At 42.8% G+C, this 26748-nt stretch overlaps 1 protein-coding gene across 1 annotated transcript in view; it reads right to left on the reverse strand.

Annotated features, from left to right (window-relative positions):
- Positions 1–26459, reverse strand: part of LOC142182853 (ephrin type-B receptor 5-like) — a 38690-nt gene extending 12231 nt beyond the window's left edge. The window contains exons 1-6 of the mRNA XM_075257624.1: positions 26052–26459; positions 20314–20378; positions 18978–19686; positions 10047–10205; positions 6340–6672; positions 5488–5612 (exon numbers count right to left, since the gene is read on the reverse strand). Coding sequence (XP_075113725.1) covers positions 5488–5612; positions 6340–6672; positions 10047–10205; positions 18978–19686; positions 20314–20378; positions 26052–26115 — 1455 coding nt within the window. The 5' untranslated portion in view covers positions 26116–26459. The remainder of the gene's footprint in view (positions 1–5487; positions 5613–6339; positions 6673–10046; positions 10206–18977; positions 19687–20313; positions 20379–26051) is intronic.
- Positions 26460–26748: the final 289 nt, after the last annotated feature.

The raw sequence follows: 26748 nt of genomic DNA on the forward strand, positions 1-26748 counted from the left end.
TTTGATGGTGCAGGAGAAGGAGATAAGACAGGACCAGGGGAGGATGAGGTAGAAGTCAACAAAGTGGCGGAGGCAGATGAAGTGGTGTCCTGGCTCGTCCTCTGGAGTGCATCGCCAGCACAGTCAGCAGTGGCAGTGGCAGAGGCAGAGGCAGTGGCAGAGGCAGTGGCAGTGGCGTGAACGGCAGGCGGCCTTTGTCCTGCCGTTGCTGCCTGCCACTGATTCCAGTGCTTGGATTCCAAATGACGGCGCATTGAAGTGGTGGACAGGTTGCTCTTCTCAGAGCCCCTAATCAATTTCGAGAGGCAAATTGTGCAGACAACACTATATCTGTCCTCGGCGCATTCCTTGAAAAAACTCCACACCTTCGAGAAACGTGCCCTCGAGGTGGGAGTTTTTCGGGGCTGGGTACGAACTGGAACATCTTGGGAGATTCCGGGTGTGGCCTGGCTTCACCTAAGCTGCTGACCTCTGCCTCTGCCTCTAGCTACCCTTTTTGGTGCTGCACCTGCCTCAACATCCACACTACTTTCCCCGCTTGACATCCCCCCTGTCCAGGTCGGGTCAGTGTCCTCATCATCCACCACTTCCTCTTCCAACTCCTGTCTCATCTCCTCCTCCCGCACAATGCGCCGGTCAACTGGATGCCCTGACGGCAACTGCGTCACATCATCGTCGATGAGGGTGGGTTGCTGGTCATCCACCACCAAATCGAACGGAGATGGAGGAGACTCTAGTGTTTGAGCATCTGGACACAGATGCTCCTCTGTTAGGTTCGTGGAATCGTGACGTGGAGAGGCAGGTTGAGGGACAATGAAAGGAGCGGAGAACAGCTCTGGGGAGCAGGGACAGTTTGGGTTATTGTTCTGTAAAGCTTCGGAATTTTGGGAGGAAGGAAGACAAGACTGTTGGGTAATAGGAGGAGAGGAGGCAGAGTCTGACTGGCTGCTGGACAATGTGCTGTAAGCGTTCTCTGACAGCCATTGCAAGACCTGTTCCTGGTTCTCGGGCCTACTAAGGTTTGTACCCTGCAGTTTAGTTAATGTGGCAAGCAACCCTGGCACTGTGGAGTGGCGCAATGCTTGCTGCCCCACAGGAGTAGGCACGGGACGCCCTGTGGCTTCACTGCTACCTTGCTCCCCAGAACCATTCCCCCGACCTCGCCCACGGCCTCGTCCACGTCCCTTTCCGGGAGCCTTGCGCATTTTGAATTCCTAGTTAGAAATTGGCACTGTATACCAGTAGTAAAAATTGTGGGTGCACGTAACCCCAATATATTCTTTGAATTCCCAGTCAGACACTGGCACTATATGGCAGTAGCAAGAAATGAGGGTATTTGTATTCCCAATATACTCTTTAAATTCCCAGTCAGACAATGGCACTGTATACCAGTAGTAAAAATTGTGGGTGCACGTAACCCCAATATATTCTTTGAATTCCCAGTCAGAAACTGGCACTATATGGCAGTAGCAAGAAATGAGGGTATTTGTATTCCCAATATACTCTTTGAATTCCCAGTCAGACAATGGCACTGTATACCAGTAGTAAAAATTGTGGGTGCACGTAACCCCAATATATTCTTTGAATTACCAGTCAGAAACTGGCACTATATGGCAGTAGCAAGAAATGAGGGTATTTATAACCCCAATATATTCTTTGAATTCCCAGTCAGACAATGGCACTGTATACCAGTAGTAAAAATTGTGGGTGCACGTAACCCCAATATATTCTTTGAATTACCAGTCAGAAACTGGCACTATATGGCAGTAGCAAGAAATGAGGGTATTTGTATTCCCAATATACTCTTTGAATTCCCAGTCAGACAATGGCACTGTATACCAGTAGTAAAAATTGTGGGTGCACGTAACCCCAATATATTCTTTGAATTCCCAGTCAGACAATGGCACTGTATACCAGTAGTAAAAATTGTGGGTGCACGTAACCCCAATATATTCTTTGAATTACCAGTCAGAAACTGGCACTATATGGCAGTAGCAAGAAATGAGGGTATTTATAACCCCAATATATTCTTTGAATTCCCAGTCAGACAATGGCACTGTATACCAGTAGTAAAAATTGTGGGTGCACGTAACCCCAATATATTCTTTGAATTACCAGTCAGAAACTGGCACTATATGGCAGTAGCAAGAAATGAGGGTATTTGTATTCCCAATATATTCTTTGAATTCCCAGTCAGACAATGGCACTGTATACCAGTAGTAAAAATTGTGGGTGCACGTAACCCCAATATATTCTTTGAATTCCCAGTCAGACACTGGCACTATATGGCAGTAGCAAGAAATGAGGGTATTTGTATTCCCAATATATTCTTTGAATTCCCAGTCAGACAATGGCACTGTATACCAGTAGTAAAAATTGTGGGTGTATATAGCCCCAATTCTATTGCTAGGGGACTTGCAGGGTATTTCTGGGGTGAAGGTGGGGGGGGCACACCGTTGGAACGGGTATCGGGGTATATATCGGGTATACGGGAATACACTGACAGTGTATTCCATTCAGGATCCTGGGAAAGCTGGGTTGTGGCGATTGAGCCCGTCAGTGCCACGTTACACTGACAAGCTTCTCCCTGGAATTTAGCTCTTACAAGAGCTGTTGGTTGTCTTCTCCTTCCTATCCTAGCCTGTCCCTGCCTACCCAGAATCTAAGCCCTAGCTAGCTGGACGGAAACCTCCGTCCTCGGTGAATTGCAAGCTCAGAATGACGCGAACCTGGGCGGCGCTGTTCTTTTAAATTAGAGGTCACATGTATTCGGCAGCCAATGGGTTTTGCCTACTTTTTTCAACGTCACCGGTGTCGTAGTTCCTGTCCCACCTACCCTGCGCTGTTATTGGAGCAAAAAAGGCGCCAGGGAAGGTGGGAGGGGAATCGAGTAATGGCGCACTTTACCACGCGGTGTTCGATTCGATTCGAACATGCCGAACAGCCTAATATCCGATCGAACATGAGTTCGATAGAACACTGTTCGCTCATCTCTAGTGAAGAATATTTCCTGCTGACTTCAGGCTGTAATGGTCGCACGCCGCAGTATCTCTTACTGCCTGCAGAGGTCGCTGTTGCCCATGCTAAAGGCCTACAGCCCAGAGAAGGAAGTCGCGTCTGTACTGCGGCCACAAGATCTGAGGTCTCACAATCCAAAATCCCCAACACTAAAGCGACGTTTTATTCAGTTACCGTTACAATGTTACCATTATAATCACTGTCTTACACAGTTGTACGTGCAGTTCCATCTCTGTCCACAAGGCGAGCTGTCTAAGGGAAATGTGCGAGCAACGGGGCAATAAAAATACACTCAATGGTCTCTCTACTGTCAGGTGGGCGGTCCTGGGATGGAGCAGGTAGTCTGAGACCGCCCACCAGAGAGATGAATGTTAATTATAATAATGGGAACGGTGAGGAACGGAGAGGAGACTGCAAGTTTGCCGGAGGGGGTAAAGAGATGGAGATGGTGGAAGATCTATCTATCTATCTATCTATCTATCTATCTATCTATCTATCTATCTATCTCTCTCTCTCTCTCTCTCTCTTCTCTCTCTCTCTCTCTCTATCTATCTATCTATCTCCTATCTATCTATCTATCTATCTATCTATCTATCTATCTATCTATCTCCTATCTATCTATCTATCTATCTATCTATCTATCTATCTCCTATCTATCTATCTCCTATCTATCTATCTCCTATCTATCTATCTATCTATCTATCTATCTATCTATCATCTATCTATCTATCTCCTATCTATCTATCTATCTATCTATCTATCTATCTATCTATCTCCTATCTATCTATCTATCTATCTATCTATCTATCTCCTATCTATCTATCTACAGTGTTGGCCAAAAGTATTGGCACCCCTGCAATTCTGTCAGATAATACTCGTGTTCTTCCAGAAAATGATTGCAAGCACAAATTCTTTGGTATTTTCTTCATTTAATTTGTCTTCAATGGAAAACCACAAAAAGAATTGTCAAAAAGCCAAATTGGATATAATTCCACAGCAAACATAAAGAAGGGGGTGGACAAAAGTATTGGCACTGTTGAAAAATCATGTGATGCTTCTGTAATTTGTGTAATTAACAGCACCTGTTACTTACCTGAGGCACCTAACAGGTGGTGGCAATAACTAAATCACACTTGCAGCCAGTTGAAATGGATTAAAGTTGGCTCCACCTCTGTCCTGTGTCCTTGTGTGACCACATTGAGCATGGAGAGAAGAAAGAAGACCAAAGAACTGTCTGAGGACTTGAGAAGCAAAATTGTGAGGAAGCATGAGCAATCTCAAGGCTACAAGTCCATCTCCAAAGACCTGAATGTTCCTGTGTCTACCGTGCGCAGTGTCAGTAAGAAGTGTAAAGCCCATGGCCCTGTGGCTAACCTCCCTAGATGTGGACGCAAAAGAAACATGGACGAGAGATTTCACCGCAAGATTGTGCGGATGGCGGATAAAGAACCTCGACTAACATCCAAACAAGTCCAAGCTGCCCTGCAGTCCGAGGGTACAACAGTGTCACCCCGTACTATCCAGCGTCAGCGTCTGAATGAGAAGGGACTGTATGGTAGGAGACCCAGGAAGACCCCACTTCTTACCCACAGACAGAAGCCAGGCTGGAGTTTGCCAAAACTTACCTGAGAAAACCAAAACCGTTCTGGAAGAATGTTCTCTGGTCAGAGGAGACAAAAGTAGGAAAAGGCCTCAACATAGAGATACAGGAAAAAAAGAAGAAGATGCCCCCTACAGTCAGACATGGCGGAGGTCCCTGATGGTTTGGGGTTGCTTTGCTCCCTCAGAGGTCAGGGCTCTTCCAGCAGGACAAGGACCCAAAACACACTTCAGGTCAGCACTAGAAAATGGTGGTGAGAGAAAGCCCTGGAGACTTGTAAAGTGGCAGCAATGAGTCCAGCCCTGAATCCCATAGAACACCTGTGGGGGAGGGGGAGAGATCTCTTGGTGGCAGTTTGGAGAAGGCCCCCTTCACATCTCAGGGGGGACCTGGAGCAGGAGCCAAAGAAGAAGGGTCTAAGATTCCAGCAGAGCCTTGTAAGAAACTCATTGCTGGTTAGCGGAAGCGGTTGTGCGCAGTTATTGTGTCTAAAGGTTGTGCTACCAAGTATTAGGCTGAGGGCGCCAATACTTCTGTCCGCACCAGTTTTGGAGTTTTGTGTAAAATGATCAATGATGTGACTTTTTTTTCATTCTCTTTTGTGTTTTTTCATTGCAAGCAAAATAAATGAAGATATTACCAAAGAGTTTGTGCTTGTAATCATTATCTGGGGGACACCGAGGATTATCTGACAGGACTGCAGGGGGGCCAAGACATTTGGCCAACATTGTATGTCCCTTGTACACTGCACATATATGTCTCTGCCCTTGGCTGAGCAGTCATTGCTCCCTCATGTAGTTGCCCTATTAGTCTGGGCAGGTTGTGGCGCCCCCTCCAGGTGTCATAGTGCACAGATGTTGCGCTGGTACCTTCTCCTTGTAGCGCAGTTGATAGTCCAGGATCTTCCCGTTGGGCTGTTCCGGTTCGGGCCAGGTTAATGTGATGCTCTGCATGGAGCGGCTCACCTGGTGAATGATGGGCACAGCAGATGGCACTGGAATAGAGATGATAAGACATAAGTGGAGAGGAGGGAGAGCGCGGCGGTGGCGGCGGCGGAGGGGATGGCGGGGGATATAAATAGAGCGGAGAAGATGAGACAGAACATATTTTTCCAGTGTATCAAAAACACACACAAAAAGCGTAATCCACAGAAAGAGAGCGCTGTGCGCGGTGACATGTGACTGCAGGGAGGGGACGCTTGGCCGGAGCTGTCACTTTGAATTTGGGTCACGGCATCACCGCCTCTTACGAGACCCCTCACGCACGGTAAAGAGAAAGCGTCACAAAGACAAATTCTATTAGAGCGCGAGGCCTGGGGGAGCGGGAGGAAGAGACAGACTGGCAAGTAGACAGCCAAGGAGCTGCAAATACCAAAGACAGGGAACTATAGGAACTGCTGGGACTTGTAATACTCCGGCCACCTCCGTAATTAGGCAAGATTATATAGGGCAGAAATAGGTGTTATCTTACATTGTAATCATGTCTGTGATATAAATGAAAACTGCCTACAAAATTGGCCATTGTCTGTCTATTATTAGGCCTAGTGGTCAGAGTGAAAATTACAGGATTGATTTATTTTATTAACAATAGATAATGACTTGTAAAATAAAATCCAAAATTCTTTAAAAAATATGTTTAACATAAAAATAAACCATTTTTGGTGTCACATGAGTGGACAGAGCTTATTAGGGCGCTATTGTAGATGTCGCCCCACCACTGACCTGACTGACTGATGCTGACATTCAGCGATGTGTATTTGGGAGGGTCAATGCTCATCTCTGACACCTTATTGGTGGCCTGGACCTCCAGGGTATAGGCCACTCCGGGCAGAAGTCCTGACAATTGGACCCTGGTGTGGGTGAGCCCCACCTGTCCGGGCCTGAAGGTCACCCCATCCCCGCAGCGCAGGCAGCGGCTGGTCACACACTCTTTACATGCCACTGAGTAGACGATCTCTGAGCGACCTCCCATGTCTTTCGGGGTTCTCCATGTCAGAGAGACAGAGCCAGGACCAGTGACTTCATAGTTCAAGTCCCATGGGGCGGATGGAGGGCCTGAAAGGGTTAACAGGGTTAATATTTATGTAGCATCAGAGTCCAGTGATTATATTGTAACTACCGTTATATGTAACACTGTGATGGGGGCACTGAGACTGTCACTATGATGGGGGCACTATGACTGTCACTATGATGGGGGCACTGAGACTGTCACTATGATGGGGGCACTGAGACTGTCACTATGATGGGGGCACTATGACTGTCACTATGATGGGGGCACTGAGACTGTCACTATGATGGGGGCACTATGACTGTCACTATGATGGGGGCACTATGACTGTCACTATGATGGGGGCACTGAGACTGTCACTATTATGGGGGCACTGAGACTGTCACTATGATGGGGGCACTATGACTGTCACTATTATGGGGCACTGAGACTGTCAATATTATGGGGCACTGAGACTGTCACTATTATGGGGGCACTGAGACTGTCACTATTATGGGGGCACTGAGACTGTCACTATTATGGGGGCACTGAGCCTGTCACTATTATGGGGGCACTGAGACTGTCACTATGATGGGGCCACTGAGACTGTCACTATTATGGGAGCACTGAGACTGTCACTATTATGGGGGCACTGAGACTGTCACTATTATGGGAGCACTTAGACTGTCACTATTATGGGGGCACTGAGACTGTCACTATTATGGGGGCACTGAGACTGTCACTATTATGGGGGCACTGAGACTGTCACTATGATGGGGCACTATGACTGTCAATATTATGGGGCACTGAGACTGTCACTATTATGGGGGCACTGAGACTGTCACTATTATGGGGGCACTGAGACTGTCACTATTATGGGGGCACTGAGCCTGTCACTATTATGGGGGCACTGAGACTGTCACTATGATGGGGGCACTGAGACTGTCACTATTATGGGGGCACTGAGACTGTCACTATTATGGGAGCACTTAGACTGTCACTATTATGGGGGCACTGAGACTGTCACTATTATGGGGGCACTGAGACTGTCACTATTATGGGGGCACTGAGACTGTCACTATGATGGGGGCACTGAGACTGTCACTATTATGGGGGCACTGAGACTGTCACTATTATGGGGGCACTGAGTCTTTCACTATTATGGGAACACTGACTGTCACTATTATGGGGGGCACTGACTGTCACTATTATAGGAACACTGCAGCTGTCACTATTATGGGGGCACTGAGACTATCACTATGATGGGGGCACTGAGACTGTCACTATTATGGGGGCACTGAGACTGTCACTATGATGGGGGCACTGAGACTATCACTATGATGGGGGCACTGAGACTGTCACTATGATGGGGGCACTATGACTGTCACTATATGGGAGCACTGAGACTGTCACTATGATGGGGCACTATGACTGTCACTATTATGGGGGGACTATGACTGTCACTATGATGGGGGCACTATGACTGTCACTATATGGGAACACTGAGACTGTCACTATTATGGGGGCACTGAGACTGTCACTATGATGGGGGCACTGAGACTGTCACTATTATGGGGGCACTGAGACTGTCACTATGATGGGGGCACTATGACTGTCACTATATGGGAGCACTGAGACTGTCACTATTATGGGGGCACTGAGACTGTCACTATGATGGGGGCACTATGACTGTCACTATTATGAGGGCACTGAGACTGTCACTATGATGGGGCACTATGACTGTCAATATTATGGGGCACTGAGACTGTCACTATTATGGGGGCACTGAGACTGTCACTATTATGGGGGCACTGAGACTGTCACTATTATGGGGGCACTGAGCCTGTCACTATTATGGGGGCACTGAGACTGTCACTATGATGGGGGCACTGAGACTGTCACTATTATGGGAGCACTTAGACTGTCACTATTATGGGGGCACTGAGACTGTCACTATGATGGGGGCACTGAGACTGTCACTATTATGGGGGCACTGAGACTGTCACTATGATGGGGGCACTGAGACTGTCACTATTATGGGGGCACTGAGACTGTCACTATTATGGGGGCACTGAGTCTTTCACTATTATGGGAACACTGACTGTCACTATTATGGGGGGCACTGACTGTCACTATTATAGGAACACTGCAGCTGTCACTATTATGGGGGCACTGAGACTATCACTATGATGGGGGCACTGAGACTGTCACTATTATGGGGGCACTGAGACTGTCACTATGATGGGGGCACTGAGACTATCACTATGATGGGGGCACTGAGACTGTCACTATGATGGGGGCACTATGACTGTCACTATATGGGAGCACTGAGACTGTCACTATGATGGGGCACTATGACTGTCACTATTATGGGGGGACTATGACTGTCACTATGATGGGGGCACTATGACTGTCACTATATGGGAGCACTGAGACTGTCACTATTATGGGGGCACTGAGACTGTCACTATGATGGGGGCACTATGACTGTCACTATATGGGAGCACTGAGACTGTCACTATTATGGGGGCACTGAGACTGTCACTATGATGGGGGCACTATGACTGTCACTATTATGAGGGCACTGAGACTGTCACTATGATGAGGGCACTATGACTGTCACTATTATGGGGGCACTGAGACTGTCACTATTATGGGAGCACTGAGACTGTCACTATTATGGGGGCACTATGACTGTCACTATTATGGGGGCACTGAGACTGTCACTATTATGGGAGCACTGAGACTGTCACTATTATGGGGGCACTATGACTGTCACTATTATGGGGGCACTGAGACTGTCACTATTATGGGAGCACTGACTGTCACTATTATGGGGGCACTATGACTGTCACTATTATGGGAGCACTGACTGTCACTATTATGGGGGCACTGACTGTCACTATTATGGGGGCACTGAGACTGTCACTATGATGGGGGCACTGAGACTGTCACTATATGGGGGCACTATGACTGTCACTATTATGGGGGCATTATGACTGTCACTATTATGGGGGCACTGAGACTGTCACTATTATGGGAGCACTGAGACTGTCACTATTATGGGGGCACTGAGACTGTCACTATATGGGAGCACTGAGACTGTCACTATGATGGGGGCACTATGACTGTCACTATTATGGGAGCACTGAGACTGTCACTATTATGGGAGCACTGAGACTGTCACTATTATGGGAGCACTGACTGTCACTATTATGGGGGCACTATGACTGTCACTATGATGGGAGCACTGTGGCGGCAGCAGTTATTTAGTAGAAGTAGATGGACAACACCTGCTAATTGTGTACTGTCCCTTTAAGAGTTGCCTTGTGTGCCCGTCTGATACAATGTGTCTTATACAATGTGTCTGATACAATGTGCATACAGGACTATAACTCATACAGCAGCACTAGGTGTGATATTCTCATATCCTGCGACTCACCGGTACATGGAGATTCCGGAGACTCCTCTGAGATGCGATAAAATCCCTTATTACACGTACAGCTGAGGGCGCCAGATGTCGTCGTGTTACTATTGGTCGGGCAAGCATGGCAATAAGCAGTTGCTGCATCTGGAGGACTATAAGTCCCAGGTGGACAGGCTGGTGGGAAAGGTGAGATATTAGCATGCTTTGTCAACACTATACAGACTATATATAGCAGTGCTGGATGTGTCAGGTGTAGCAGAGCTGAGCTAGTCATTTAGCACAATGCTGGGTGATAAGTTATCTGCACCGGACTCACAGTCCCCCAGTTATGGGGCCGATAACTGTGACCACTGCAATCCGTATAGTTACACCAGAGACTAAAACAGTAATTATCATTAAAATTAACGAATTGTAACAAATTCAGCTCTGCTACATCCACACCTCAATGTGGCTAATTAACACGTTTAGCTCTGCTACGTCCGGCAAGCTCAGCTTTGATTCTGTGGCCACATTTGGTTGATCGCAACAACATTCTATGAAATTTCTGTTCCATTTGACAACTTCCATCCTGCTACATCAGAAAGTCAATCCCATGTTAGACAAGCTCAGTGCTGCTCACTACACCGAAAGACAAACTCAATCTTATCATCCACAGGTTCTTCTCCACTGATTTCGGCGCAGTTGGAATTTTTTCTCTAGCCCCCACCGTTCCCGAGCAATCAGTCCTGTTAGTTTCAGCATCCAATATGCTTTATACGATCCCTACTATCAAGTGGGCGGTGCCAGATTGGAGCAGGTAGCAATAGGGAGCAAAATAGTTCTGAAACTAGTACAAGGTATAGCTCTGGAACGGTGAGGGCTAGAGAAAAAATTCCAACTGCGCCAGAATCAGTGGATTGGCAGTTATTGAATGGTGTAAAAAGTTGGAGATAGTGAAAGTTACCCTTTAAGTCCCAGTAAATTTGGCACATTTATCTATCTTTTACGTTTACAAGCTTAGGATTCCTACATCTTACAAACTCATCTCTGCTACATATCTGAATAATCCAAGAAAAAAACAAGATATGATCCAGCATCCACAGGAAATCGTTTAGTTAAAACGTAGCTTTTATTGCTATATTAAAAACATAGCGTTATCACCTTTGTGCATATAGAAAATATTTACTTCAATGAAATAAATGTAAAAATATGTCCATGACACGAAACAAATAAGGGTCAGTTCACACGTGAAAACCGCCTAGCTTATTTGTGCGAGGTAAAAAACCTCGAGGAGTTTTTTTGACGCTGTTTTTTGCATTCCACGCGGTTTTTGACGAGGTTTTTGACGCGGTTTTCGCTAGCGGTTTTCGCTAGGTTTTTTTTTTCCTATATGTGCTATAGAAACTGCAGGCGAAAACCGCGCGGTTTTTTGCAAAAAACCGCGCGGTTTTGTGTGCAAAAAACCGCGCGGTTTTTTACCGCGCGGTTTTCGCCTCCCATTCACTTCTATGCAATTCTTCAGGCGTTTTCCGCCTGAAGAAAGGTCATGTCGCTTCTTCAGGCGGAAAACGCTAGGAGGAGAAAAAAAGCTAGTGGTCTACATAGACCACCATGTTAAAGGAGAGGTTTTTGAAGCGAATTCCGCTGTCAAAAACCTCCCCTTTGCCCACGTGTGAACTAGCCCTAACATGTGACATGTGTTATTTGTTTCGTGTCATGGACATATTTTTACATTTTTTTCATTGAAGTAAATATTTTCTATATGCACAAAGGTGATAACGCTATGTTTTTAATATAGCAATAAAAGCTACGTTTTAACTAAACGATTTCCTGTGGATGCTGGATCATATCTTGTTTTTTTCTTGGCTTATTGTGCCTCTGTCCGGAGGGCAGATCCGTGCACCATCCAGGTGTCAGTTATATACATATTTCTACTGGCTGTGGATCAATTGTATCAAGTGACTTTGTATATCTGAATAATATATTACATGTTCCAGCTCAAGGAATTAGGGCACATTAGTAAACCTCGGTCTCATGGCGATAGTGAGAGGCACATGTAAATAAGTCTGAATAAGTGGGCAACGCCAGGATGAGGCCGCCCGGGATTCCCTCACCGCTTCAGCATTAATTAACGTTCCGTCCGTGGAGCTTTCATAGTCCGGGAAATGTATCTGAGAGATAGGTCAGGCAGAAGCTTTCCATCTGAGTGATCGTGAATGACCAGGGGGCACTGGCCGCGCTAACTGTCTGCACTCAACAGGCTCTAATTATAGCAATTAAGACAAGGTTCACTGCAGATCAATGCAATCCCCCAAACTCCTTGCAGTTTCATCAAGCTTGTATTTGCAACCTGTCTTCCTTAAAGGGAATCTCCACATTTTATCATTTTTATGGAGACAGCATTCCATTATGTAACTCCGACCATATGATGCACATACCTGTCCTATGCAAAATGGGGACCTGGCCGTGAGGCAAAGGAGTTGCCAGCCCCCTCCTCACATTTTCACATTTGTTCTTATAAATTCAGCTGAGATATCACAACCAGTTTTAGCATAGTGCTCAAATAAAATAAACAAAATACTGACATATACTGTCGTAATACTGCTGCCATATAGCTCCCAAATTATATGTAATACTGTAAAAATTCTGCTGCGCTGCCATATAGTGTACAAATAATATGTAATACTGCAATAATACTGCTGCCATATAGCGCCCAAATAATATGTAATTCTTTAGTAATTCTACTACCATGTAGGGTCCAAATAATATGTAATACTGTAATAATACTGCTACCATATAGTGCCCAAATAATATGTAATACTGTAATAATACTGCTGCCATATAGTGGCCAAATAATATGTAATACTGTAATAATACTGCTGCCATATAGTGCCCAAATAATATGTAATACTGTAATAATACTGCTGCCATATAGTGCCCAAATAATATGTAATACTGTAATAATACTGCTGCCATATAGTGGCCAAATAATATGTAATACTGTAATAATACTACTGTCATATAGTGCCCAAATTATATGTAATACTGTAATAATACTGCTGCTATAAATTGTCCAAATAATATATAATACTATAATAATACTGCTTCCATATAGTGGCCAAATATGTAATAATACTACTATCGAATAGTGCCCAAATAATATGTAATAATGTAATAATACTGCCGCCATATAGTGCCCGAATTATATGTAATACTGTAATAATACTGCTGCCATATAGTGCCCGAATTATATGTAATACTGCAATAATACTACCGTCATATAGTGCCCAAATAATATGCAATACTGTAATAATACTGCTGTCATATAGTGCCCGAATTATATGTAATACTGTAATAATACTGCTGCTATATAGTGCCCAAATAATATGTAATACTGTAATAATACTGCTGCCATATAGTGCCCAAATTATATGTAATACTGTAATAAGACTACTGTCATATAGTGCCCAAATAATATGTAATACTGTAATAATACTACTGTCATATAGTGCCCGAATTATATGTAATACTGTACTAATACTACTGTCATACGGAGCACAAATAATATGTAATACTGTAATAATATTACTGTTATATAGTGCTCGAATTATATGTAATACTGCAATAATACTACTGTCATATAGTGCCAAATAATATGCAATACTGTAATAATACTGCTGCCATATAGTGCCCAAATAATATGTAATACTGTAATAATACTGCTGCCATATAGTGCCCAAATAATATGTAATACTGTAATAATACTGCTGCCATATAGTGCCCAAATTATATGTAATACTGCAATAATACTACGATCATATAGTGTCCGAATTATATGTAATACTGTAATAATACTACTGACATATAGTGACCAAATAATATGTAATACAGTAATAATACCACTGTCATATAGTGCCTGAATTATATGTAATACAGTAATAATACTGCTGCTATAAAGTGTCCAAATAATAGGCAGTATTACAATTATACATCCTACAGATGCGCACATATTACTGCTATAGCGCTCCAAAATAGTGCTGCAATCTTACTTTGCCCCTAAAACTTTGCCCGATAGGACGGATCATCCCCAAAACCGCCGCCATTGTTATGATGCTCTGCCGTCTCAGATGACAGTATTGCCATCTCTGGAGCACACTGTCGGTCTCTGTCGTCGCAGTCGCGCGGCAGCCACAGTGACATTTCCTAGGAGCCGCGGCTGCGCTCGCTGTGGGGCCAATGACCTAGATTCATCATCGGGAGATAAATGTTTAAGGTTTATTTTTTTAATTTTTTTTTTTTTGTCTTGCCATAGGGAATACAGGAAAAAAATAAGTGGACCGTATCCTGCCTGATGTTGTAATCATGTAAAGCAACGGAGGCATGAATATTTTATGGAGAAGAGTGTATCTTAGACACCATGTAGGCTGCGTTCATACATCGAGGTCTATGTGTCAAAATTAGACAGATGGGGGGGGGGGGGGGGGCGCGAAATTACAAGAGGAAAGTTTGACGAATAAACAATGGAAAAGCAAAAATAGACTTTGTCTGGGGCTCTGGAGGACCCAGGATGTCCACTAGTAATGGAGTTTCCCACTCTGGAGGACCCAGGATGTCCACTAATAATAGAGTTTCCCACTCTGGAGGACCCAGGATGTCCACTAATAATAGAGTTTCCCACTATGGAGGACGCAGGATGTCCACTAATGAAAGAGTTTCCCACTATGGAGAACCCAAGGTGACCATGAGTAATAGACTTTTCCAATCTGGAGGACCCAGGATGTCCAACAGTAATAGAGCTTCCCACTTTAGTGTACCAAGGATAGCCATTAGTTAATAGAGTTTCCCACTTCGGAGGACCCATGATGTCCAACAGTAATAGAACTTCCCATTCTAGTGGACCCACAAGGTCCACTACTAATAAAGTACCCCACTTTAGAAGACCCAGGATGTCCACTAGTAATAGAGTTTCGCACTCTGGAGGACTCAGGATGTCCACCAGTAATAGAGTTTCCCACTATGGAGGACCCAAGGTGACCATGGGTAATAGACTTTCCCAATCTGGAGGACCCAGGATATCCACCAGTAATAGAGTTTCTCACTTTAGTGTACCAAAGATAGCCATTAGTAATAGAGTTTCCCACTTCGGAGGACTCATGATGTCCAACAGTAATAGAGTTTCCCATTCTAGCGGACCCACACTGTCCACTCGTAATAAAGTATCCCACTTTAGAAGACCCAGGATGTCTACTAGTAATAGAGTTTCCCATCTGGGGGACCTCAAATACCCACATATTACCCAAATAGTCTATTTATTTCTAGTAATATCATGTAATTCTCCTTTTGACCTGTGGTGTCGCTGTAGGGAAATCAATCACTTTCTACCAGCTCTCCTTGCAGAGGACAACTGATCTTTGAGGTTCTTACAGCAGGACAAGCTATGACCTGCTCACTTTGGGGAACAATTCTAAATAAAAAATATTTCTAAATTATTAAAATTAATCTAAATAAAAAAAAAATTAAAAAAATAAAGTGCCCCTTTAATACCCCGGTGGTCCATGATCTGATTCAAGTCTTAAGCACTAGGTCTTAAAGCTAGAAACCGAAATTAGGCCTTTGGTCCCAGTAGGGTTGGATTCATCTTGTATCTAAGCATCATGACGTTGGGGCACCCTTATGATGTCACCCAGGAGGCCGAAAGAGCTCATAAGACCACCAAGGGCACAAGGAGTATAGCGGGTGTAAGTACGAATATCATAGATTAGGGGAAAATATTGGGATAGGATGTTGATCCAAGGAGTTGGGAAGGAATTGTTACCTCGGATGGGGCAATTGGGCAATTGCCTTCCATTGAATCAAGTGGGTGGGTGTATAGGTTGGACTTGATGGACTTGAGTCTTCATCCACCCAAATCTTCTCTGTTACTATTGGTTCCATGACAAACTGGAAACATCAGTACATAGAATTTACTCCCGACCCCTCGTCCATGTCCTGCGAGTTGTAATTAATATTCTATTAACCAATTGTCTGATTTTGTGTCTAAACAACAGGACGTAAACACTTACGAGACGCGACGTGTAATCCGCCGAAACACCAAACTCTGTCTAACCGTAACGAGCCTTCCAGACATTTGGCTAATTACAGAAGCAGAGAATTAATGAGGGATCTTCGTCTCCTTCCCCACCGGTCTCCTTAGACTCACTTCTCTTTACTTTACCGGGTGGATTTGTCAGTTGAAATCAATTTGCCCAAATTCTAGGTCAGTTGGAAAATTTGGAGTGGAAATTTTTGTAAATTTGAGCTACAAGGGAAAAAAAATGTGCGTGTATCGAGAAGACGGGTTTATAAAGAACAGATGAGGGGGGTCGGATGTTACAGGATGAAAGCACTAAAAGGAGGGAATAATCGAAAGATGTTAGAAAAATGTATCGCCAGCGGCAAAGTACAGAACTGACCGTCTTTTCATGTCTTGTCATTATAGGAGTAGTATTATAGTAGTTATATTCTTGTACATAGGAGTAGTATTATAGTAGTTATATTCTTGTACATAGGAGCAGTATTATAGTAGTTATATTCTTGTACATAGGAGTAGTATTATAGTAGTTATATTCTTGTACATAGGAGTAGTATTATAGTAGTTATATTCTTGTACATAGGAGCAGTATTATAGTAGTTATATTCTTGTACATAGGAGTAGTATTATAGTAGTTATATTCTTGTACATAGGAGTAGTATTATAGTAGTTATATTCTTGTACATAGTAGGTAGTATTATAGTAGTTATATTCTTGTACATAGTAGTATTATAGTAGTTATATTCTTGTACATAGGAGCAGTATTATAGTAGTTATATTCTTGTACATAGGAGTAGTATTATAGTAGTTATATTCTTGTACATAGGAGTAGTATTATAGTAGTTATATTCTTGTACATAGGAGGTAGTATTATAGTAGTTATATTCTTGTACATAGGAGTAGTATTATAGTAGTTATATTCTTGTACATAGGAGCAGTATTATAGTAGTTATATTTTTGTACATAGGAGTAGTATTATAGTAGTTATATTCTTGTACATAGGAGGTAGTATTATAGTAGTTATATTCTTGTACATAGGAGTAGTATTATAGTAGTTATATTCTTGTACATAGGAGTAGTATTATAGTAGTTATATTCTTACACATAGGAGTAGTATTATAGTAGTTATATTCTTGTACATAGGAGTAGTATTATAGTAGTTATATTCTTGTACATAGGAGTAGTATTATAGTAGTTATATTCTTGTACATAGGAGTAGTATTATAGTAGTTATATTCTTGTACATAGGAGTAGTATTATAGTAGTTATATTCTTACACATAGGAGTAGTATTATAGTAGTTATATTCTTGTACATAAGAGCAGTATTATAGTAGTTATATTCTTGTACATAGGAGTAGTATTATAGTAGTTATATTCTTGTACATAGGAGTAGTATTATAGTAGTTATATTCTTGTACATAGGAGTAGTATTATAGTAGTTATATTCTTACACATAGGAGCAGTAGTATAGTAGTTATATTCTTGTACATAGGAGCAGTATTATAGTAGTTATATTTTTGTACATAGGAGTAGTATTATAGTAGTTATATTCTTGTACATAGGAGGTAGTATTATAGTAGTTATATTCTTGTACATAGGAGTAGTATTATAGTAGTTATATTCTTACACATAGGAGTAGTATTATAGTAGTTATATTCTTGTACATAGGAGCAGTATTATAGTAGTTATATTTTTGTACATAGGAGTAGTATTATAGTAGTTATATTCTTGTACATAGGAGTAGTATTATAGTAGTTATATTCTTGTACATAGGAGCAGTATTATAGTAGTTATATTCTTGTACATAGGAGTAGTATTATAGTAGTTATATTCTTGTACATAGGAGTAGTATTATAGTAGTTATATTCTTGTACATAGGAGCAGTATTATAGTAGTTATATTCTTGTACATAGGAGTAGTATTATAGTAGTTATATTCTTATACATAGGAGTAGTATTATAGTAGTTATATTCTTGTACATAGGAGCAGTATTATAGTAGTTATATTCTTGTACATAGTAGTATTATAGTAGTTATATTCTTGTACATAGGAGCAGTATTATAGTAGTTATATTCTTGTACATAGGAGTAGTATTATAGTGGTTATACTCTTTTATATTGAGAGTAGTACTGTAATTGTTATTTCCTTGTCACTGTGAATAGTGATACATGATATGTTATTGTTGTATTATTGTAGTGTTACTTTAGTATTATTTATATTATTTATTACAGTATAAGATTAGACTTCTAATTACCATTCAGTGATATAATGTCTCTTATACTTAGAACATGTCTAGTAATGTCTAATATTAGTTGGGTGTAGACTACTTGATACTTCCATTTTAATCAGAATATTTCAGGTTGTCGTCTCTTCTGAATCTTCAACCCAAATGAAATAGATTGTATTAGTAAAGGGATTGAAGGGATTACACCACAATAATGAGAGATGGAATGTTCTATAGTCGATGGATAATGGAGGAAGGAGCAGAATGTATGACGGACAGGCTGTATCTCTAGTAAGCTCCCATGGTTATTGTGAATCGGATTTAAGATGAATTTGTTACATTAGAATTCCGGACCCCTCCCCCTTATTATCGCTCTAAGTCTAGGGACATCCATTTCTTGATAATCTTCTTTTTCTCATTAGCTTTATAGTCATTCGGCTTTTTGCTGAAATTATATGAGTTCTCCTTACAGTGACTTCCTAGTGAGCATATGGAGACCCTGTGATAAATATCAGGTAGATTTGAGACAATTTTAAACAGTGACAAATAGTGAAATTAAAATTCTGTCCTTGATCCCACTAATATACAATATATAATATACAATGTGGCACCTCTAGTGGCTTGTGATGGATCTGTCAGGTCACACAATACATTATGGCACATGTATCTTACCTTGACATTCAGTCCCTTCTGCATTCTCTTCCCTTCCAGGATCACAAGCACAGCTTCCTCGGGACACCATCCACTCACCCTCTCCTCCACAGTGTAGACTGAGCTTTGTGGTCCCCAGAAGATGAGCCCCAATTACACAGCTCCCGGTGGCTTCAGCCAGTGATGCCCCTCCATCTCCACTTGATGGGGTCTCAGGGAAAGATGCCAGGCCCCTAACAGTAGCTGGGCACTTATTAAAATAAAGTTTTACTCCGGCCAAAGATAGACAAGCCCCCGAATCCACAAAGGCCAAATAGAATCCATTTTTATGTATTGGTCCAAAGTCTATCGTTCTCTCCTCCATCCGAGGACCCTGCCCTCCTTTACCCGGGTTCCTTGTGAAACTTTTTCCAGCTCCAATGGTATCTACTTTCACCCAAGATTCCTCTGACCATTCCCATTCCTCAGCTTCCATGGCGTTCTCCACTTGGCGGTAATATAGGGTAAATGTTTCTTTGCAAGCCAGGTGACGCCGCGTTGGTGGTGGCCGTAGGCTGGCGCAGTCTCGTACCGAAAAATGCAGTTTGACATATATACGTCGGGCACCACGGCTTGGAATGTAACCTGTGCGCAACCAATTACTCTGGTTGGAGCGCTGGGCGTAAGAGTTGCAGACTTCGTAGGTACGTAGTAGCCGCCGCTGGCCATCTAGAACACTGACTTCATCCCACTACAGAAAAAAATGAAGACAAAGCAAATTAAGAATTAAGTTTGGCGACAACTAGAGATGGTCAAAGTGCTTGGTTTCGTGCTGGGTTTGACCCATTTCTGCCAAATTGTTAAACCAAACAATTGCCAATTCATCTCTTGAACTAATATGGCTGCCACAACATGCATTGTGGTAAATTATTATACTCCAGGACCACTATAATAGAAGGAGGACCAGAGAAGGAGAAGAAAAATTATAGGTTTATACTCAGCTTCCCCAACCAACCTTGCAGTGTCTAGCAATCTCCTGGTGATGTCATGTGCCCGGGGTCATCATTGAGGTCTGTGATTAGGCCACAGCGGTATATCACGTGCCCGGGGTCATCACAGTGATAGGAGTCACATAAGAGGTGAAGGAAAGTGAGTATACATTTTTGTTATATTTTTCTCTTCTCTTCAGACACTCTGGGGTCTGAAGAGATCTAAGAGTTCATTTCCAGTTTTATGACCCCCAATCGGTGACCGGAGCCAATCGATCTCAAAATGTAACGAATCTTGGGAGGTTCCTCCATCTTTAGTGACAACAAATATCTCCTCTGATACAATTCTTAGGGGGCTTTGTACTCTAATATTCACTTGGATCACTCACCACTCCCTCTGGATGGGTTGCCCAGCCAATCTCTGAGGTTTCTTGCGTTGTATCAAGTAGGATTTCTGTAACATAAGAAAGTAACAAAAATATTGTAGAATTTGCTGTTAGGAAGTCTTAGGAAACAGAAGACCAAAGCAAAGATTTCCACCTTCTTCGGTGATTCTGTATTTTGATACCAAAGATCATCATCACCAATGGTTTCCATCTTACCATGAATGGATTTACAACTTTACCATCTGAGATGACACTTCTACAGTCTGAGATGACACTTCCCTCTTAGATATGGGATGAGGCCCCTCCACATTGGGATTTAGCACTTCTGCTGTCTGGAGTCACACCTTGAATATCTGAGGTTGAACATCTACCATTCGAGATCATACCAACAATGTTTGACACCATCTGAGCCTTGACTTTTACTATCTCCCGTTGCATATCTACCTCGGCCGGCACCGCTTATGACTAATAGTGGTGAGTGCTGGCTCTATTATACAACAAGCTTCCTACAACCCCTTGCGACCAATAAAGTAAGACCCATTCCTGCTACAAATTGTGCAAAATTGTGTAAATTTTTATTTCCTTTGCTACTTTTTTGCTGTACAGATGTAAACATGTGTTGACTTGCCCTTTAAGGACTCTCTCGCGTTAATTGTGCTGTCTCATTTCTTCTTCCTCTTCTCTCTCGGCATTTCTTCCTTGAGTGTGGTGTATTTTTTTTTTTAATCTGCAGGATGGGAAAGTAGGTCATACCAAATGCATGTAGCAGCTGAGACCAGCCCCGGCCAGGCCTGCATTGTCTGACTGATGGCCACTGGCGCACAGTGTCAGTGACGTCTGACATGCATTGTGACATAGTGCTCGTCTCGGCGAGGGATTCTCGCACGGAATGTCATGTGTCAGTGGCACGCTTCCTCTTCTCACCTCAAGCAGATCCAGCGGGAAATTAAGGACAATTCTTCAAGTGCCAGACACGAAACTACTTAGTTAAATCAATGAACTGGAAGATGTTATAGACGTGTAGAGCAGATTATGTCATTTGGGTTCCCACTTGTGGCCTTTTAGCCGTATTTTGTTGTTTTACAAAAAAAATCAAAACCCAACTCAACAGGTTTATAACAGTGTATCCAATGAGCTGTGAGAAATAGTATACAGTGGATGCAGAAAAAAAAAAGAGAATCTTTTGGATGGGATGAGCAAAATTATCCATTTCTTTTCGAGCTCTCTTAGTACGAGATTGTACATAAGATCTTTCCACTACAAGGAAACGTCCTTCCCATTCTGCACATGTTGGGTTAAAACTAATATTAGGGTAAGTTGACACGGCAGACTTTTTGTAGTGGTTCCACCATGCAAAATCCACCTCCTGTTCATTTCGGTGGGAGCAACTTTTTTAGCTAGAGGAAAAATTCAACCAATGGAAAAAGCGTCCTGCCCAATCTGGTGGATTCCATCACTGGAAAATCCATGGATACATTAGAGGAACGTGGATCAGCTAACCAGTTCATGTAGACAAAGGAAGATCATGGCGCGAAACGTGTAACTGTTGCTGGTAACCACATCTGCGCCATTGTTCCATTACAGGAATGGAGTAATGGTCAACAATGGATCTCAGGGAACCTCATTGACTCTAAAGGGGTCTCTCGGGTCTACGTTAGTTTTTAGAGACATCACCAGGTGAAAAGTCAGGTTTGCAGGACTTTTTAGAACAGATATTGGGAAAGTAAAGGAACAAGTTATTTCATTTCAACAGGCCTGATGTTTTTGTTTTCGGGGCGATTTCCCCTTCCTAGTTATGGTGCTTAACAAAGTTCCATCATTGTCAATTCTTGAGATGATAAAGAAAACCAAATGGTTAAGCCCAATTTGACTTTTATGATGTCTAGAAGACTGGCTAATTGGGATATTTGCAGAAGCCCACTTCTATTTTTGTTGTTGGCAGTGGTCAAACAATTCAGTGTCCCGCATGTGTCTCAAACTCTACAGAGACCAGTCATAGCTGGAAAGAGTAATAATGGTGGTCTGGGTCAAATGGAGAAGATAAGAACATTGACTATCTACATGGTAAGAGAAGATTGTGCGTTTCTTGTGACTATACCTGATCTATAGAGTTGTCTTTGGTGTTGGGGAAGGACATCATTTGGTAAGCTCATGGATTTACGTGGTATTTTTAAGTTGTATTCCAAGAATAAAGTACTGAAGTGCTAACTGTGTGAAGTGTAAGCTCCATTGGTTGTGCTCTATGAACTTTAAGAGATGTCAAGGTATATCTGGGAGGGGGGAAGACACCATAAATAGGGTTGAGCCAATCTTGAGATTTGAGATCGTGAAATTTGCTCAATCGCCGTTTGAGATCCAATCTTTCTCGATCCTGATCGCTAAACCCTAACCATAACATATAATATGGCTGACATGGACAGTTTTCAGACAGCTGATTCCTGCCCAAGAAACAGAAGTAATGGCTGGAGGAGTGGTCATGGTGGCTATGGCCATATGGAGAATATAAGGCTATCCAGACCACCATGGACTCTCCTCCCAGGCGTGTTACTGCTTTTAGAACTCATCCCAATGCTTAGTGGGTTTTTTTGTATTGTATATTTTGTGCTATTTTTTGTATCATCTGATGAAAGGATTATGAGGGAAACCCAATGGGGCAAGGGGTCGGCATTTTCCCACTTCAGTATTGCCAAGTTTCAGGTTGGATGGTTTCTCCAACTCTTTTAACTCTTTAATAGGCTCCACCAGTTGCTACACAGTTGGATTTTTTTCTCCAAACCTCCATTATTCATGATCATTACCCAATAGGCTCTTTAGGTTCCCTCTACGGTGGTGTGACACCTATGGAAAGATATAATGAATTGTTGTAGGTGAAGGTAATGAAAGGTCCTCTTTAAAGAGTACTTTTACCCCAATATTCAAGCTTCTTCTGGCCTCTATGGAATCCATTGGGTTGTCTTTTATCATCGATTAGTAAGATCTGCCCATTACAATGAGGAAAAACTCTTTACCCGCATCCTAATCCCGACATCTTTGTGGGATTTACATTGACATTGCATGTAGGTTTATCTTTTAATACAGGGGATTTTCTCACTGACATAACAAGTATTATATCATCCACAGACCATCAAGTACAATGTATCCCTGCTGTATCGCCATAGTATCCCCACATTATCCCCACAGTACCCCCATAGTATACCCGCAGTATCTCTGCAGTATCCCCACATTTTCCCCATAGTATCCTTGCAGTGTTGCCACATTATCCCCGCAGTATCCCAGGAATATCCCCATAGTATCTCCCCATAGTATCTCCAGAGTACCCCACATTATCCCTATAGTAATGCCAAAGTATCCCCACATTATCATCATAGTATCCCCGCAGTATCCCCATATTATCCCCATAGTATCTTCGCAATATCCCCACATTATCCCAGCAATATCCCCATAGTATCTCTACAGTATCCCCACATTATCCCTGCAGTATCCCCACATTATCCCTGCAGTATCCCCACATTATCCCCATAGTATCCCCACATTATCCCCATAGTATCTTCGCAGTATCTCCATATTATCTCAGCAATATCCCCATAGTATCTCCGCAGTATCCTCACATTATCCCCATAGTATCCTTGCAGTATCCCTACATTATCCCTATTCATTATGCTCATAGCATCTTCGCAGTATCCCTACATTATCCCAGCAATATCCCCATAGTATCTCTGCAGTATCCCCACATTATCCCCATAGTGTCCTCACAGTATCCCCATAGTATCTCCACAATATCCCGACATTATCCCCGCAGTATCCCCATAGTATCCCCACATTATCCCTGCAGTATCCCCGCAGTATCCTCGCAGTAATCCCACATTATCCCCATAGTATCTCCACAATATCCCGACATTTTCCCAGCAATATCCCCATAGTATCTCCAGAGTATCCCCACATTATCCCCATAGTGTCCTCACAGTATCCCCACATTATCCCCATAGTATCTCCACAATATCCCGACATTATCCCCGCAGTATCCCCATAGTATCCCCACATTATCCCTGCAGTATCCCCGCAGTATCCTCGTAGTAATCCCACATTATCCCCATAGTATCTCCACAATATCCCTACATTTTCCTAGCAATATCCCCATAGTATCTCTAGAGTATCCCCCTATTATCCCCACAGTGTCCGTGCGGTATCTTCTATTGTCTTCTCTATATTTTCTTACACCCCTCAGTGTTTTCTCAATAACATTCCCACTAAAATAAAAAAAAAACTCCTGGACATATAACCCTTTGTGATGACTTTTTACTTCTGATTTTTCTTTTTGTTCTATTTGGGTTAAGGTTGTTGAGTGACAAAGACTAAAATCATTAACATAGAAGTTGGGACGTCATCTCGGAATTTCACTAATGTGCAAGAGTTTTAGGCAGGTGTGGGAAAAATACTGCAAGGTAAGAATGCTTTCATAAATAGAAGTTTTTTCATAAAACAAAGTGAATGAAGAAGAAATGTAAATCCCATCAGTATTTGCCTTTTACCGTCCATCAGTTCTTCTTGGTACTTGCATATTTGCAGAACTCGGCAGGGAGGTTGTACCCACCGCCAACTTGGAGAACTAAGCCCAGATCTTCTGTGGATGTTGCTTGTTCCAATCCTTCTGTCTCTTCATGTCATCCCAGACAGACTGGATGATGTTGAGCTCTTTGGGGGCTGGATCATCACTTCCAGGACTCCTCCTCCAAAGGGCAAAGGTCACACCAAATATTGATGAGATTTAAATTTCTCTTTTCATAAGTCACTTAATTTTGTTAATTAACAAAAATAAATTATTAACCCTTCTATTTCTAAACTTGCCTAAATCCTTTGTACAAAACTTGGAAGGATGGAAAATTACCCACTTGAGCCTTGGGATGGCTACCATCAGAGGTAGGAAGTCACCATCTGGAAGGACAACAGCCTGGATACATATAGAATTCTGTCTTCATACAAGAGAAATTTAGTCTCCGACTTGTTGTTTTCCAGATACTGTTAAGCTCGACTACCATTGGCCACTGGTTGAGGACCACGTATCGCTCATCTCAGCCCAAATATTTTTGTCAATCTCCACCAAAACCATTAGCTAAAAGCAGTATTCTAGTAATTTTAAGTTACCCTATGTCTAGTCCCTAGGGGATTATATAGAGCAGCCACCTGATCATTTTGGTGGATCGTAATCATTCGTAATGGGGCAGTTCTAGCATCTGCCCCACCATGTCCTGTGCGCCACCACTTCATCTGCACCACCACTTCATCTGCCCCACAACTTTATATGCCCAACCATGTCAAGTGCCCGACCACTTCATCTGCCCCACCACATCATGTTCCGCACCACTTCATGTTCCGCACCACTTCATCTGCCCCACCACTTGGTTCATTTTCTAGGGTACAGAGCTGCTCCTATACATAGACAGAATAAAATTCAGTCTTCCTACATCTTAAGATCCTAGGGGGATCTTAAGATGTAAGTGAGTACAGTTTATACATTGAACTCAATAATAACCCAATATTGGGCTCCTCAGCTCCTCCTAGTGGTGGAGGCAGCAATTTATTTTTTATCTTTAAAGTCAATGACAAATATCAGCCTATAAAAGAAACTCCTTCACCCAACTACTTCAGCATGCTCCACCTTGCACAGACAGCTACAAGTCTGAACTTCGCCATAGACAAGGCGCTTGGTCATAAAGAGCAATTAACCATATTAAGAGACTCACCCTGGAGGAGCGATGCAAGAGGCAGCAGGTAGAAGATGCAGATGAGTCTCCTAATGGGCATCATGATATCAGTGCTCCGGCCGGGCAGGTATCTGAGCCCTACAAGGTGCCCACAAGTAATACTGGTGGAAGAGATGAGCTTGTCCCCTCATGACCTGATGTCGGAGCAGATGACGGTGCCGGCAGCGTTAGACAGATGGGAGTCAGATACTTCAGACCCTTCTCTTTCTCTATAATAATCCATATTAGATGTCTGTTTCCATGCTTGGCCTCTTCCCGGGGGTCTACCTGCTCATTGCAGGCTCCTGTGCAGACTTTGCAGTCTCCCTGACTTCTGAATGCCTTTGCTCCTCCAGTTATTGGGCTAGCAGAGACGGTTTCTGCTCTGAGCTGTATCTCCCCCTCCTCCCCTCCCCAGCTGTCTCACTAATCTTTCCACGCTCAGTGCCCCTCACTCTCTACCAGTCGGTAAATCCTTGCCCACTCTGCTGCACACACTACTAGTATCTGAGCACCTTCTGCACGGATTCGGATGGCTCGTACCTAGCACCTGTTACTATCTACAGAGACTTTGTATCCAATTGTCCCATTTCTCTTTAGGGATCGTGGATTGACTCTTCGTTGTAAAAAATAGGAATTCTAACAGAGACCCTTCAATATGAAAAATTGGGGCAGTGAAACTGTAACTTTATGCAAA

Source organism: Leptodactylus fuscus, chromosome 10 (assembly GCF_031893055.1).
Source record: "Leptodactylus fuscus isolate aLepFus1 chromosome 10, aLepFus1.hap2, whole genome shotgun sequence".
In the NCBI taxonomy this organism is placed as follows: domain Eukaryota; kingdom Metazoa; phylum Chordata; class Amphibia; order Anura; family Leptodactylidae; genus Leptodactylus; species Leptodactylus fuscus.